The sequence below is a fragment of the Gordionus sp. m RMFG-2023 genome, chromosome 1 (genome assembly GCF_954871325.1).
Source record: "Gordionus sp. m RMFG-2023 chromosome 1, tfGorSpeb1-WG-v2, whole genome shotgun sequence".
NCBI lineage: Eukaryota > Metazoa > Nematomorpha > Gordioida > Chordodea > Parachordodidae > Gordionus > Gordionus sp. m RMFG-2023.
Window position 1 is genome coordinate 44782722 of NC_088775.1, and position 14612 is coordinate 44797333.

The 14612-nt window shown below is 25.9% G+C and overlaps 1 protein-coding gene across 1 annotated transcript in view; it reads left to right on the forward strand.

Moving 5' to 3' along the window:
- Positions 1 to 14612, forward strand: part of LOC135922901 (ubiquitin-like modifier-activating enzyme 5) — a 31678-nt gene that overhangs the window by 12282 nt on the left and 4784 nt on the right. Inside the window, exons 7-9 of the mRNA XM_065457415.1 lie at positions 6290 to 6417; positions 7769 to 7995; positions 8095 to 8216. Of these exons, the coding sequence (XP_065313487.1) occupies positions 6290 to 6417; positions 7769 to 7995; positions 8095 to 8216 (477 nt within the window). The remainder of the gene's footprint in view (positions 1 to 6289; positions 6418 to 7768; positions 7996 to 8094; positions 8217 to 14612) is intronic.

Consider the following 14612-nt stretch of genomic DNA (forward strand, 5'->3'; position numbering starts at 1 on the left):
AAATTATGAGTGATATATTATATTTTCTAAGAAAAATTAAATTCTGAGAAAATTAAAATATTTACTTAGCAAAATCATCTTTAGGGAATTCAGTAAAAAATAATTTAAATAGTTTTGATTATGAGTAATTAAGGGGAAAAAAATAATATATGCTGTAGCACTAATCTATATGTATTGTAATTTAGCTATTGGCTTAAGCTTCAGAATTAGTGCTCGCTAAAGTTTGGCAAACTTCATGCTTAAAACTACATCTTAATATTAGATTCAAGTTCCTATCAAATTTTTTGAACTAATATTATATTTCTAAGTAAACAAGAGATAAAAAATATCTATAAAAATTGTGAAATCATAAGATTGAAAATATTGAAATCCCTAATACTTGGATATAATTTATTTTTAAATCTCCATTCAAAATTCGATAAAGACAATCCAATAGCTTATAATGTTTTTGGTTATTGACTGGCAAAACTGATTGATGAATTTTATAAATATTAAATACCTACTAAGACTATATAGATTGGCGCAACCCAGATATCAATTTCGCCAATAAGGATCAAGGTTTAACTAATGAACTCAATGATTAATATATTAATGTGCGCGATTCTTATGTAACAAGACTTCGAGGAAAAGCATAGGGCAAGATAGCAAATTTTTTTAATTCCAATTATAAGTTTTATAAACCAAATAGTTCATTAATCATTATATAAATTTATTAAGGCTAAAATAAAATTAAAAACTCTATCATTGGAACAATCTTGTACATATTTTTTCAAAAATATTATTCAATTAATATGATCATAAAAATAAATATTTCAAAATAAAATAGCCATTATTGACAATTATCGCAATATTAACCTCTGATCTTAAATTCGCTATAATGTTTCCGTGATATAGGTTTCGCGAAATAGTTTTTATTGCATAATTATCGTCCTACTCTGCTAAATATAAATATTTTTGTTGCACTCGTGAATAAACGCCATAGGATTGAGATCAGGAGAAGGTGGTGGCGAAGACAACAAGTTAATAAATAAAGTTAAAATAAAATTATCTCTAATAATTTTTTTAGCTGGATCGATTTGAGTGACAGTCATTTTTTTTAGCCAATACGACGCATTGTAAAAAACAGAGAATTAGGGTTAAATGTGATATTGCGAAAATTTTGTTACTTTTATCATTTTAACTATAAAGAAACAAAAGTACGAGAGTATATAAACAATTTTCTTTCTGTCAATTTTAAATATATAACAAACAATTTTATATTTCTTCGAAAAAAAGAAGATATAATCTTTCTTATTTCGGACTAAAAAAAAGCAAACATTCTAAAAAAAAAGATTAACGAAGAAAGGAAGAAAAAAAAGATTATTTACATCAGAACATGATTAGGATACAAAAAAATACTAAATCCGTTTTATTGCATGCCTACCAAAACATATAGTGTACAATTTCAATTTTGAGTTTGATCATCCTAAAATGATGAATGTGACATTCATAAAGAGTATATAATAAAACGAACCGATAACTTTGCAATTATTTATAAAAAAACGAAGAAATATTCTTTTAGAAGAGAACAAAGAAATGTCCATCGAATGAATAATGACAAAGAATATAAGCCATGATATGAGCCAAATTTAAATATCTCATTTTTTTATAAACAAAAATCAAAAACTTATAATCTAATAGTGCATTGAAATATCAGCAAATGAATATGTTATATTGATCTGCATTGGGCCTAATTTTTCAAGCCCAGCCCGGCCCAAAATTTTTTTAAAAAAGTTTTACCCGGCCTGGCCCTAATCCAAAATTTTTTAAAAAGTTTTGCCGGCCCGAATTTATTTAAATATAGAAATTAATTTTTATAATTACTTAAAATAAACGATATATGTTATGTGGGGTCTAGTTTCTGTAAATAAAATCAAATATTTATATTTTACATAAAAAATTCAAAATTGATAAATTTACATATATTTAAAAAAATTTCTGACCCGACCCGGCTCAAATTTTCTTAAAAAATATTAGGTTCGACCCAACCCGAACCCGATTTTTTTTAAAAAATAGCCTGACCCGGCCCAAAGCCCGTTCGGGCCGGACCGGGCCTGCTTTTGCAGATCTCTAAATTATTCGCTAGAATCCTGGACAAAAAGACGCCAATTTTAGAAAGAGTTTAAAATGCAAAATGGGGTAATTTTAAAAATTTCTTCTTAAACATTTAATATTTTTTCTAAAACTAGGGTACTTTTGTCCGGTTGATTTTTATCTGTTGGTATTTTTGTCCAGTGTCTTTTTGTTCGGGGCGCCTTTGTTCTGGTATTTTTTTTAGAGATTTTTACCGGGATTTGTGCGGTGTAGTCATCGAAAGGATATTAGTATACCTAGCGGAAAGATATCTCCTCTGCTTTGAAAATTAATTTTTCAAGATTTTCCTTTTGCTTTACTACATTATTTGGTAAATCATCCTTCAAATTAGAAGTATTACGCAAAAATTTTCAGAAATGGGTCGAGACATTCAAATATACATGAAATCGATAAAATGCATAGTTAGATCGAAAGAATAATTTTTTATGATATCAAATAAAATTATCTATTTATTTTACAGATTCTTTCTAACTGTCTCTTAAGTTTGTTACGATGATTGACAATAGTCAATATATCAAATCTCTTGGTAATCTAAAAAACGATGAGGATTTTTGTAAGTATACGAAAATATTCCAGATTGATAACTTAAAGATCACATTTGCATCAATCAACCAGATATACGGTTGAGCAAAAGACTTCAAAAAACTTGTTTTTAAAATTAATTATCAAGATAAGATGTTAATAAGCCACTATAAATGATTGCAAGATCCCTAAAATGAAAAGGGTAAAATAACGAAGAATCGAATAAAGATTTAACTTATAAAATAATTTTAAAACATTATTTATGATTATTTTTAAATTGTAGGAGATTTAATGTGGCAGATGAGTTGAGCATGGTAGATTTTCACTTTTCAAAAAATTATGGTGATATACCAGGCAAACCTGATCTCGAGCCTTCACTCATGCACCTTCATACCATTAAGTATTTGGAAACTTAATGGTTTTTTGTATGCCATTGGAATGGACGCTTTATATCTATTTTTATTACCCTATTTTATACTAACGAAAGGCTTATTTAGCTTATATTACTATTGTTTTTTGTCCAATTTACATATTTTAAAGCCCAATTTACATATTTTAAAGCCCAATATAATCTTTATTTCGTAAAATGGCTACTTCTTAGTCTATATAAAATCGTATGATGTGAAGTGAACAAAATTTCAAAAGATCATTTTGCTACATTATGGAAGGGATATTTGATTGAGTGCAATCTTCGTTGATACATTCTAGTTTACAGAAATTTATCCCGATATTATCTAAAGAAGAGGCAAGTTGATTTTCGTTCTGCATTATGAATAGCCTTAAAAACCCCATTATTTTTATATTTATGTTAAATCAACTTATGGCTAATTGATTTCCTATCTTTATGCCAGAATTTCTCTTGGATATGTTAATAATGATCTCACGAATTTGAATACTTGTGATTTATGATCTCTACCCATATGAAGAAAATACATAAAAGATGTTAAACTAATTAAATTATAATATATAGTAAGTACAAAAAAAATTTCAGACGATTTTTAATTTAAAAATATATAATAGAAAAATTAACAAGGGAGAACAATATGGTAATCAGGGTTCCTAGGCCTCCCACTACCAGCGGGAGACTTCGCAATTGTTTAATCAACACCCAGAGATATTATCTCTTTCTCAATTTAAAATATATCGCTTTTAAAATTTTCAGCGTTTTAACGTTTTGAAATTACTAAATATTAAATTTGAGAAACATTAACTCGTTTTATCAGATTAAAGTATTTTCCTTTGTATAATAAATAAAATAACTCTACTTCACAGAAGTAGAAATGAAAGCTTTTAAAACAATACCTACTTTGTTAAATATTATAAAATGATATAAATGGGGTATGCCAAAATGGCATTTTGCTAAAAATATTTTTGCAATTTTCAAATTTATACCAAAATTTTGATCAAATTTCTCCTGCAATCTTAAAATTATGACCTGGCAACCTTGATGGTGATCATAGCGTAGTGGGCAAATTTATATGCATAAGCTGACAATTTTTGATGCACTTATAATTAATGCATAAAAATAGGGCCGATTCTAATGAAAAGGGGTAGTATATCCCATAATTTTCTTATTTTTTTAGGATAATCGATATCAATTTAATGATTTTATAGTGTAAAAAATATTTCAAGGGAACGAGTTTACTACAATATTCAGGCAATGACATTTCCAAAAATACATTTTTTTATTCTTACTTCATATAAAGTGATCAAATGTCATGCAAACCTAGTTTGTGTGATCCCACATAAACATCCTGACAGTGGCGTAGGCACGGAGGGGCGTTTAGGAGATAAACCCCCCCCCCCAATGGAATAAAGGATTTTTTTAAAAGTTTTAATTTATCAAATTGAATATATAAAATGCCTAAAATATAAAAAACAACTATTTTTTGTTTTTAATTTATAAATAATAAGATCTACAATATTTGATTATTTTTATATTTTTAAATTTAATTTAATTATTTTGCAAGAAACTTGTCTAATTTGTCATATTCCTTTTTTAAAATCTACTTTGTCAATTTATTATGAAAAACAATTATTAATTTATACCTATTTCAACAAAGGTTTAGCATAGATATGTCACAAGTCTATTTGACTACTTTTTTATGCCGATTAAATATAAAAATAATATATCAAAGCTACAATCACTTAAAATCTCATAAGCTTATAGGATTTTTTATTATGATAATGAGTAAAACATATTTTCGATATTTCTTTTATTTAATTTTTTAAATTGATTTTGTGCTTCGAATTTTCGTTCTATCTTGTTTAATGAGATTTAAATTACTTCTATATTTATTAAACAAACTGAAAAAAAAATAACATCTATGAAGATAAAAGAATCATAAGATTCAAAAATATCTTGAATCGAGAATGATAAACCTTTTTATATTCAGACGAAAGTTATTTTTGAATCTTAATTTAAAATTCGATATTTAAGATTATACATAAGACGTGCCTTAATTTTTGTTTTCGCTTATTACTAGTTTTTATTTATTGGCTGAAAAAACTGATCGATAAACTAGTGAATATACTAATAATGCATTGCATATTGTTCTTGCTTCTATAATTTTCCTTGACGATTTTTTTTATTTGCTAAAAAAAAATTTTTTCAACCATCCACCAAACGGGTTGAAGCTCTTAAGTATTATGAAATACGCACTAATTATATCACAGTTATTTTTTGGTTTATAATTCTATTACTTTTTTAATGGCTGGCGAAATTGATTAAAGAATTAATAAGGCACTAAATATTAACGTAAACCATATAGTTAGAACTTCTATATTCTGGGTTCTGGCATGATTCTAAATTTGATATCAATAATTCTTCTCTTTAAATAAACTATTAGACAGAATAAAGCAATAAAATTAATAATTAAGCTCTACTTAATGGTTTAGTATAAGTTTCAGAATTAAAGCATGGCTCACTGCTTAAAGCATGACGCCATAGTTTTCATTTTGTTTATATTTCTTTTTGTGGTTGTACTCATGAGGAATTGAAAGTACTAGTAAGACATGAAATATTAGTGCACGCCAGATATGTAGTTTTTTATATTTTCCATTTTAGCACGATATCTATTTTGGCAATTTTCATTTCTTTATATAATATCTACCAAACGGATTAAGTCAATATATAATTAAGCTTGAAACATTGATAAAATTTATAGAATAAATGCTTTCAGTCACTTAATCTTAAGGTTGGCCAAAATCTTGTTACCAATAATTTTTTCCTTTATACTGGTTAAAGTTAGATACTAATAAAGCACAAAACATTGTCATATTTTAAAATTAGGGCTTCTTCAGCGAACTTTAACGGAGATTATATAAAGGCCACCGAAAGATCAATAATATATAAGAATTTTTTATAGGTGGGATACGGTCGAAAGACGGGTAAAGGGCTTAGGGCGAAGCCCCAAAAAAGTTTTAACCCCCATATGGAAAATCTTGGCTACGCCACTGCATCCTGAAGAATCAATTCATTTAAACCCTCCCATTATCATTCTTAGCATTCATTCATATTTATTCAGCTATATAAGATTATTTGTTTTTTATGAAAGTCAAAATGGATAGGTATACTGGGCCGCAAACCCTAATCAATCTTATTTATTAATTCATGCAATTTTTTTATTTAAAGTGTGCGCCGCCTTTGATAGTAGCTGAACGGATAAACGAAAAAACTATAAAGAAGGAAGGAGTCTGCGCTGCCAGTCTGCCCACTTCTATGGCCATTATAGCTGGGCTCTTAGTTCAAAATTGTTTGAAGTTACTTTGATAAATTGTTATAATATAACTACTATATTTCTAATCATAGAATGATTTGAATAAAACGAATCAAATATTCAAAAGTATTTCATTGTAAAAATTAGAGATGAATATTTTGACTCGGCCTGTTTTTTTAAAAGAACCGGCTATTTAAAAAAATCTATATGTAAATAAATTATAGAATACTGCCCATTTATTATATTTGTTCTATTGTTGAAGACATAATTTTACTAACAAATTTAAATATATTTCTTTATTGAATTTAATTGACATTCTAATAAAAGAATTAATAATTTTTTATAAGATCCCACCTGGTAATTTAAAATTTTTTGATTGTGGTAAAAAGGTAGATTACGGTTCATCTCTAATATTAATTTAAAACGAATATTCGAATAAGTTTATTCATAAAGTTAACAATGTAGTAGGTTTTGCAAAAAATAAATTATCATAATTTAAAACTATTAAACATGAACTAAGATAAGTTTTCTTGATGATCCTATTTTAATCTTCACCAAACAATAATTAGAATAAAATAATCAATCAAACCTGGATCGATAGGTTTTCTTGTTAATTTTTATAAATTTAGTTGACGACGCCCCAAACAAATAAGTCTTACTTAAGTGATTGATTTATTTTAGATTTCTCGGCGGCACTAGTAGCGTCATTACGTTTACGTTCAAATAATTAGTTCACTTATTTTATCCATATCATATTTTTCATTGGGGGAAGAGTGGTTCAACTTCAACTGCCTCACAGCCCCTTTTGCCTAGATATTTATAAAAGCATTATGTAAGAAAAAGGCCAGATGGCATAACATATCCTTCAAGAAAGGCAGTAAATTAGCCTATATATGCAGTGAACAATTCCCTCCCGGACTCTTCAAGCGGAGATAATTTTAATCAATTTCGTTTTTATTTCCTTCTTTACGAACATTTTAGGGAATTTTGGCCCTGAATCTATATAATTTAAATTTTTTTTATCTTATTAAAAGTAAGAGATCCCAATAAATGCTTTTATCTTAACCAATAAATATCCATAGCTAGATGCAAATCTAAACTCATCTATTCATGGTTCAATGCCCGACATGATCTAAGTGATAATTTTTGTTTTTATTATAGAAGCCTTTTTAATGCTTCCTTTTATAAATAATTATTTATCGTGGAATTTTTTACGCGCATGCTTTTTATATAAATTTTTTGAATCAAAAATAAACGAATAGATTATATACCTTTTTACATTTATTATATTCTTTTAATGTCTTGATATATATATCAATTTAAAAAAAAACAAAATTCTATTTTCTTTTTTTTTATAATTCATAAAAGTGAACATTTTATTAATATTTTTTCAGAAAATTACTGAATTTTGGGCAGGTGACACCGTATTTAGGTTACAACGCTCTGTGCGATTTTTTCCCGCAGACCCACCTAAAGCCCAACCCTTTGTGCATGGATGAATGGTGCGTGAAAAGACAGAATTTACTATCACTTTCGCCCGGAACTTTGTGTAAATTGAACGTCCAAGATAATTTGTCATCTAACGATGACGAACATGTGATTCATTCCAGCAATGAATGGGGTTATATGGCATACTTTTTTAGAGGAAATTTGAGTTGGGAAGGAAAGGAATAAATAGTATATATGAACGAAAATGTTAATTTTTTTATCTTTTAAAAAGGTATAACTGTGATAGACGAATCACTCCCAGGATTCGGCAATGAGATGAAATACGAAACAATCCCACAAGGATTAAGATTTGAATACGAACACGGGTCCATCTTACCTCGACCTAAAATATTGGTATAATTTAATGTATAATGCCAAAAAATATATATAATTTATTTATTTTGGCATGCACCTTCAGAATTACGAATATTAATGGATCTTGAAAAAATAATAAACCCATGAAAAAATTAATAAATTTAGGAATTCTGCTACCATAAGATAGTTCAATTCAAATATGATCCTTTTTTTTATAAGTATCATTCCTATAAAAGTTTAAGTTAATTGAGTATTTAATTAACAATTTTACTTTTTTATATTTGAATTTTAAGATAAATTAAAATAATAATACATTTAGGTTAAATTCTAATAGTTAAATGAATTATGTCAAATCTTTAAAATAATATAAAATATGTTATATTATAATAATAAAATTTAGAAAGATTGATTATGAAATATTTCTATTCTTTTCATGGGGTACAGGGAAAAAAATGACACTAAGGTCTAGGTGGGGTTCCCTTGGATCCCATAATGCTACAAAAGAAATGCGCTACTTATCAACACTGATATTATTAAATGCAGAGATGCTAACCCGGCAAAATTTTTGCCCGGGTTTGGTTTAAGGTAAAAAATAAGTGGGTTCAGTTCAGGGAAATGAATCCGGGTTTGGTTCCGAGTTCAGCTCGGGTTTAAAAATGTTTTAATTATAATAAAAAAACTAGACATAAATTTGGTATAAAAAATAAATTTTTTATTATATTTATACAAAAGTTTCCAAAAACTGCCCTACATCTTTGTTAACAATTTTTAAGTTAGATTTTGAGAATTCTTTAAATTAACAATATCCACTATTATAATCTTTACTTTGACTTGTTTACTTTCATTTTCCTCTAATTAATTATCTTTGAGAATAAGTTAAAAATTAAAAATAAATGATGTAAAATTTTAAATTTATTAACACTTCACTTTATTGGGAAAAATATTATGAAATCTCAAATGAATTATTAATATTTATATTTACAATTATACAAATATTTTAATATATGATTTTAAACAATACACTAAACCCTGTTGAACTCGGGTTCAGATAAAATTCCCGAGTTCGGTCGAAATATTATCAACATCCAGATCAACCGAAATATTATCAACTTCTAAATCAAGAATTTTCTCAATTCCTTGACTATATAATATACTTATGTCATCTTTATTACCCAAAATATCAGGCTTCTCCTGACCCATTTTATCACTCATAATTTTTATTTTCTGAATTTCCTCAAAATTATTTACCAAATTTTTAATTTTCCCACTCTTTGACATTTTATTTTCCACAATTTTTTTTTCCTTATTATCAAAAATTTCTTGATTATTATTTACCATATTTTCAATTATAATATTCTCTAAAACCTTATTTTCCACCAATCTATTTTTCATGTTCTTAATATCTACCTTATAGATGTTTTTGGTATTTCATTATTTTTATTATCTTTATTTTTCCCTCGGAATATATTCAAAAATTATTTTCCAGTCCAAATTTTGATATCCAATTCCATCCCAAAACTGTATCAATTTTTCCTTCCAAAAAGATCCAAACATATAATTTCTTTATTTACTACGGTAAATTTACTTTCCCCAATACCATAATTTCCGATCCATTCAATTGTTTTACCCTCATTTTATCTTTAATTATAGGTTTATTTGGTCATAACACATATTATTTCCCCTGTATCCTATAACATCGAAATTTCTTTATTTCCTACATTTACTTTTACCCTTAGACATTGATCATAATTTTTATTATCTTCCAACGTTAAAATCGCTAAATTACATATTTGTACATTCCCTTGGATTACATTTCCCAATATATTTTTATAAACCCCATAATTCTTATTTTCATCCTCCATTTTTTATTTCATTATTAACATTCATTGTATTTTCACATATAATTTTATTCATTTAATCCACTGAATTCTTTGATGTAACCCCTCCTAATGTTTTTATTTCGCCATCATACAATCATTCTACTGTACAATTTTCGCATAATGTCCAATATTACGGCACTTAAAACAGTTATATCATCCACATTGTTTCTTTCATGTATTTTTCCTCTCATTTATTTTATATATTCCACAGCTGGAAATGCTTTGGAATTTCTTTGTCCATTTTTATAACATTTATCTTGATTATGTCCAAAATTTCCAATCACACGAAACCTCAATTTTTTGTTTTTCATTTTACAGCTTATATGTCAGAACGTAACAATCTTCTGCATTATGTTCTTTATTTCCACATCTTTTACATATCTTCGGTAACATTCTTTTATTTATTTCATTACATTCTCTGCTTATATGCCATATTTTCCACAATTATAACATGCTCCATTTTGCCCCGTCCTATTTGAATCCATTTCCCCCTTTATCATTTCCATAATGTTGTTCTATTCCCTTTATTTCATTTTTTTTCTCCAATTCTTTTATTTTCATTTTCATTTCGGCCATTTCTACCCGCAGTATTTCTTTTTCTCTAACTCAATTTTTTCCATTCTTTCTTTTTTTTATTTCCATTTCTTCTATCTCTTTCCTTTCAGATTCCCATTCCTCTCTCATTTCCCGTTTCATTTTTTTAATTTCACTCTCTTTTTTACATTATCAATTTTTTTATTTCGTTTTTTTTATTTTCATTATACTATCAATTTTATCTTTTTCTTTTTTAGAATCTCGAATGCTATATGGTTTATTAATATTAATCCCAAATTCTCATTTTTCAAATCGTATTTTTAATATTTCATTTTTTTCCCCATCAATTTTCACCATACACTAAATAATTTTTCCATTTTTTTAAAAAACTCCTCAATTTTTTCTATTTCCATTTGTTTTAATAATTTTATTCTATTTGTATCTTTATTTCCATTCCTTCTCTTATAATCAATAAATTATAACCCATAATATTAAGATTATAGCTCTTCCAAAATAAATTAATTGTGAGAAACATTTTTAATTTTAAAATAATTGTATGTTTTAAAATTTTTCCTATTCAGCATCTTAAAATTTTATTTTACTTAAAAAAATTTTAAACTCTGAATTAAACTTTATAATAAATTAATTAATAATTTTATTAAAAATATTTTCACAATTATAAATGATAAAAAGTATGCTAATGCAATTATTACCAAAATACAATACATTAAATTTTAACAGAACAAAATTTATCTTTTATTTCGAATTTCCTTTTTTATTTTCTAATGGTTTATGATCGTATATTTTTATATTAACATTGCGTTAAATTTTTCCTAAGTGTCTTCTTCGTGGTTGAATAAAAAGCACCACTTCTTTTACGATTAGTTTCCACAAAATTACTTGATTATTACCAAAAATAATTACCTGATAGTTCTTAAAACAAAAGCTTCTTCTAAAACCTATATTTTATTTTCCACAAAAAAAACTAATAATCTATATTTTTTTTACAAATACGATATTTTTTTTAAAATTAAAATGATTAAAATAATATCAATAATTCAACACAAAAACAGTATAATTTAATTATAATTTATTATTTAACTAAAGTTACTAAAATCAAATCATCGAAGGAAAAAAAACTAAATCAAATCATCTGAACATAATTGTCATCTTTATTTGTTACTTTCATATATATGTATATATAGATATCCAAAAAACCAATCTATATTAATATAAAATGATACTTAAGGCGTATAAAATAACAATATCAATTTATATACTACAAAATAATAATAACAAAATTATCAAATTACCAGGGATCCAAACCGAAACGAATATTGGTTCGGTTCAGGTTCGGATAAAAATAATAGTTCAGGTTCGGTTCGTAATTAAATTATCGGTTCGGTTCGAACCTCTAAAAACCGGTTTGCCCACTTTTGTATTTAAATTTACATTCAAATTATGTATAGGGAATAATATCTTTTTATTTCATCATAAAAATAAAAAACAAAAACATTAAACCTTCATTTTTATCAATTACACATAAAATAATATTTATTTATAAATATAACAAATAAATACCAATGATTAATTTTAATATAAACAATATTTAACTTTATTTACATAAAAAAATTTTATTGAACTACCCAATTAATATATTTTAAAGATTCGTTTCACTCAAATTAAAAAGGAGATAGTATAAATTTATTTGTTGAAAAACATCTTTCCATGCTAACTTGAGTAGCCAGCACTGACAGTTTGATATCAGACAATTTACATAATTCTGGCTATCAATTACTCTGATTTCTCTAATAGTCTAAAATATTCATATTTTTATTTAACTTAGGTTATTTAGAAACTAAAATATTTCAAATATTGATTTTTTGTAACAGATTTTGTTTGTTACCATTCTTTTTTAAGAAGACTTTCTACTAAATCCTCTTCAGCGAATATATATTAACCAGCGTTGATTCACCTTCAATAGAATCATCCACTCTTATAATCAAGTTTAATTCCATGTTATGCCATATTTTTAAACTTTTTTATTTTATTAGACTTTTGTTCTGATTTTTTTAATATTATCCAAATTCTAGAGTGGTTTCTTTTTATGTGAGGCTCAAGATTTGCTCCATGATGGCCTTTCATATTTATTTAACAATAAATAATATTACATTTTGATGTGTCATTTATAATACTATAGTAAATAATTTATATTGGTCTCTAGGTATAATTTATAATAAAATTTTAAAAAATGCTATGAAATAACAATAAACTAAAGTTTATAAAAAATTATGATTGACACTTATCAATCAAATTTGATTGATAATAATCTTTAAAATAATTCGAATATGATTAAAAAATTTTCAATATACTAATAATAACTTACATATTGTTTTATAAGCATACAATCATGAGGCTCGAACCGGTTCAGAGGCATTTTAGAGGTTCGTTCAGGTTCAGCTAAAAAATTTTTAGCGGTTTAGGTTTAATAAAAAAAACCCGGTTTTTAGCGGTAGGTTCGGTTTGGATCCCTACAATTACTTTATAAAATCACTACAAAAATATTAATGAGTAATAACAACTAAATTTAAATTTGATATCTAAATAAAGTGTTGTTTTAATTTGACGATGATTATCTCAACAATAATTACTCTCGCTTGTTCTTTTAAATAAATATAATAAAAAAATAAACAAAACTTTAATTTTTTTTATAAAAATGGGTTTGCCAAATACGCGTTTATTATCACTTATCAGGGTTCCTACAACGTTTGGTTCAGGTCCAGGTTTAGAAATGTTTAATAAATGAGTTTCAATCTAGATGGGTCCAGACAGGTTTAACCCGATTTAATAGAATAAGGTATTTAACTAGAGTTGTTACGGTATCTAAATGCAGATACAATTTTTTATTATAATCTTTTAAGGTATGTATAATGTCAAAATTGATCATTCGCTCAAATTTTAAAGTGAATGAAATATTTACTATTCGTTTATCATTAAATTTAATAATAAAATATTATTGTTAGCTTTTATTATTTATCAGTGCTTAATACATTTTTAGCCACACTAAAAAGTCTTTCACTAATACACTGAAAGATACGTTGTTTAGAATAATCTACAAATATAGTAAAATCATGATATTAATTTTTTTAGAAACTATTCAAAGTTGCTAGGTGTCAAAATTTGTATAAGAGACCCTAGTTCACTTTTAAATTGCAGTTTTTCCTAACTTAGTAATATAAATTTTGCTTCTTTTTACCTTTGATTATTAAAAATTAAATTAAATGTGAACAAAATTTTAAAACTCCTCTTATTTAAGGAATAAAAAAACGGTAGTTAGGACTAGAGGTGGGCGCGGGCCGTGAAATTAAGCGTGACCCATCGTGTCACGGCGTGAGTGTGAATAAATTTTAAATTCGATGGCGTGACGGACCTTCCCAAAATTTTCACCGGGCGTGATCGGGCGTGAACATAAATTTCCCGTGAATCACTGAAATTTTAATTTTTAAAATTGTTTTTTATAAATATAAATTTGCAATTTTATAATTATAAATTTGCAATTTTATAATTATATTATATATTTTTTTATTTAATTTAGTTCTTTTTTAAAAAAGAATAATTTATGAAAAATAAAAATCTTCCGCATTTTATAAACAACATCCGGTATCATTTTGTTAGTTTTATTTTCTTTTTATGTTTAGGCGTTTTTTATCGCGTTTGCTAAATTTTGCTTAAACTTTTTACTGAAAAGTCAGTTATATTTTATTTGTAAAGATCTTCAATCTTTAAATGCAACAGAAAGTGAAGGATTTTGGGTTACATATGGATAACAAAATATAAAAGTTATGAATTGGAAAACATGAATAGTATAGGTCCAAAAATATATCATATAATAAAATTTAAGATTAAAAGCCTGATAATAATTACTTGTCCATAATCACTGATATTTGGACAGATGACTATAAAAATCTAAGTTTTTAACCATTATAGGACATATTATCATTAAGAATTTTAATTAAAAACA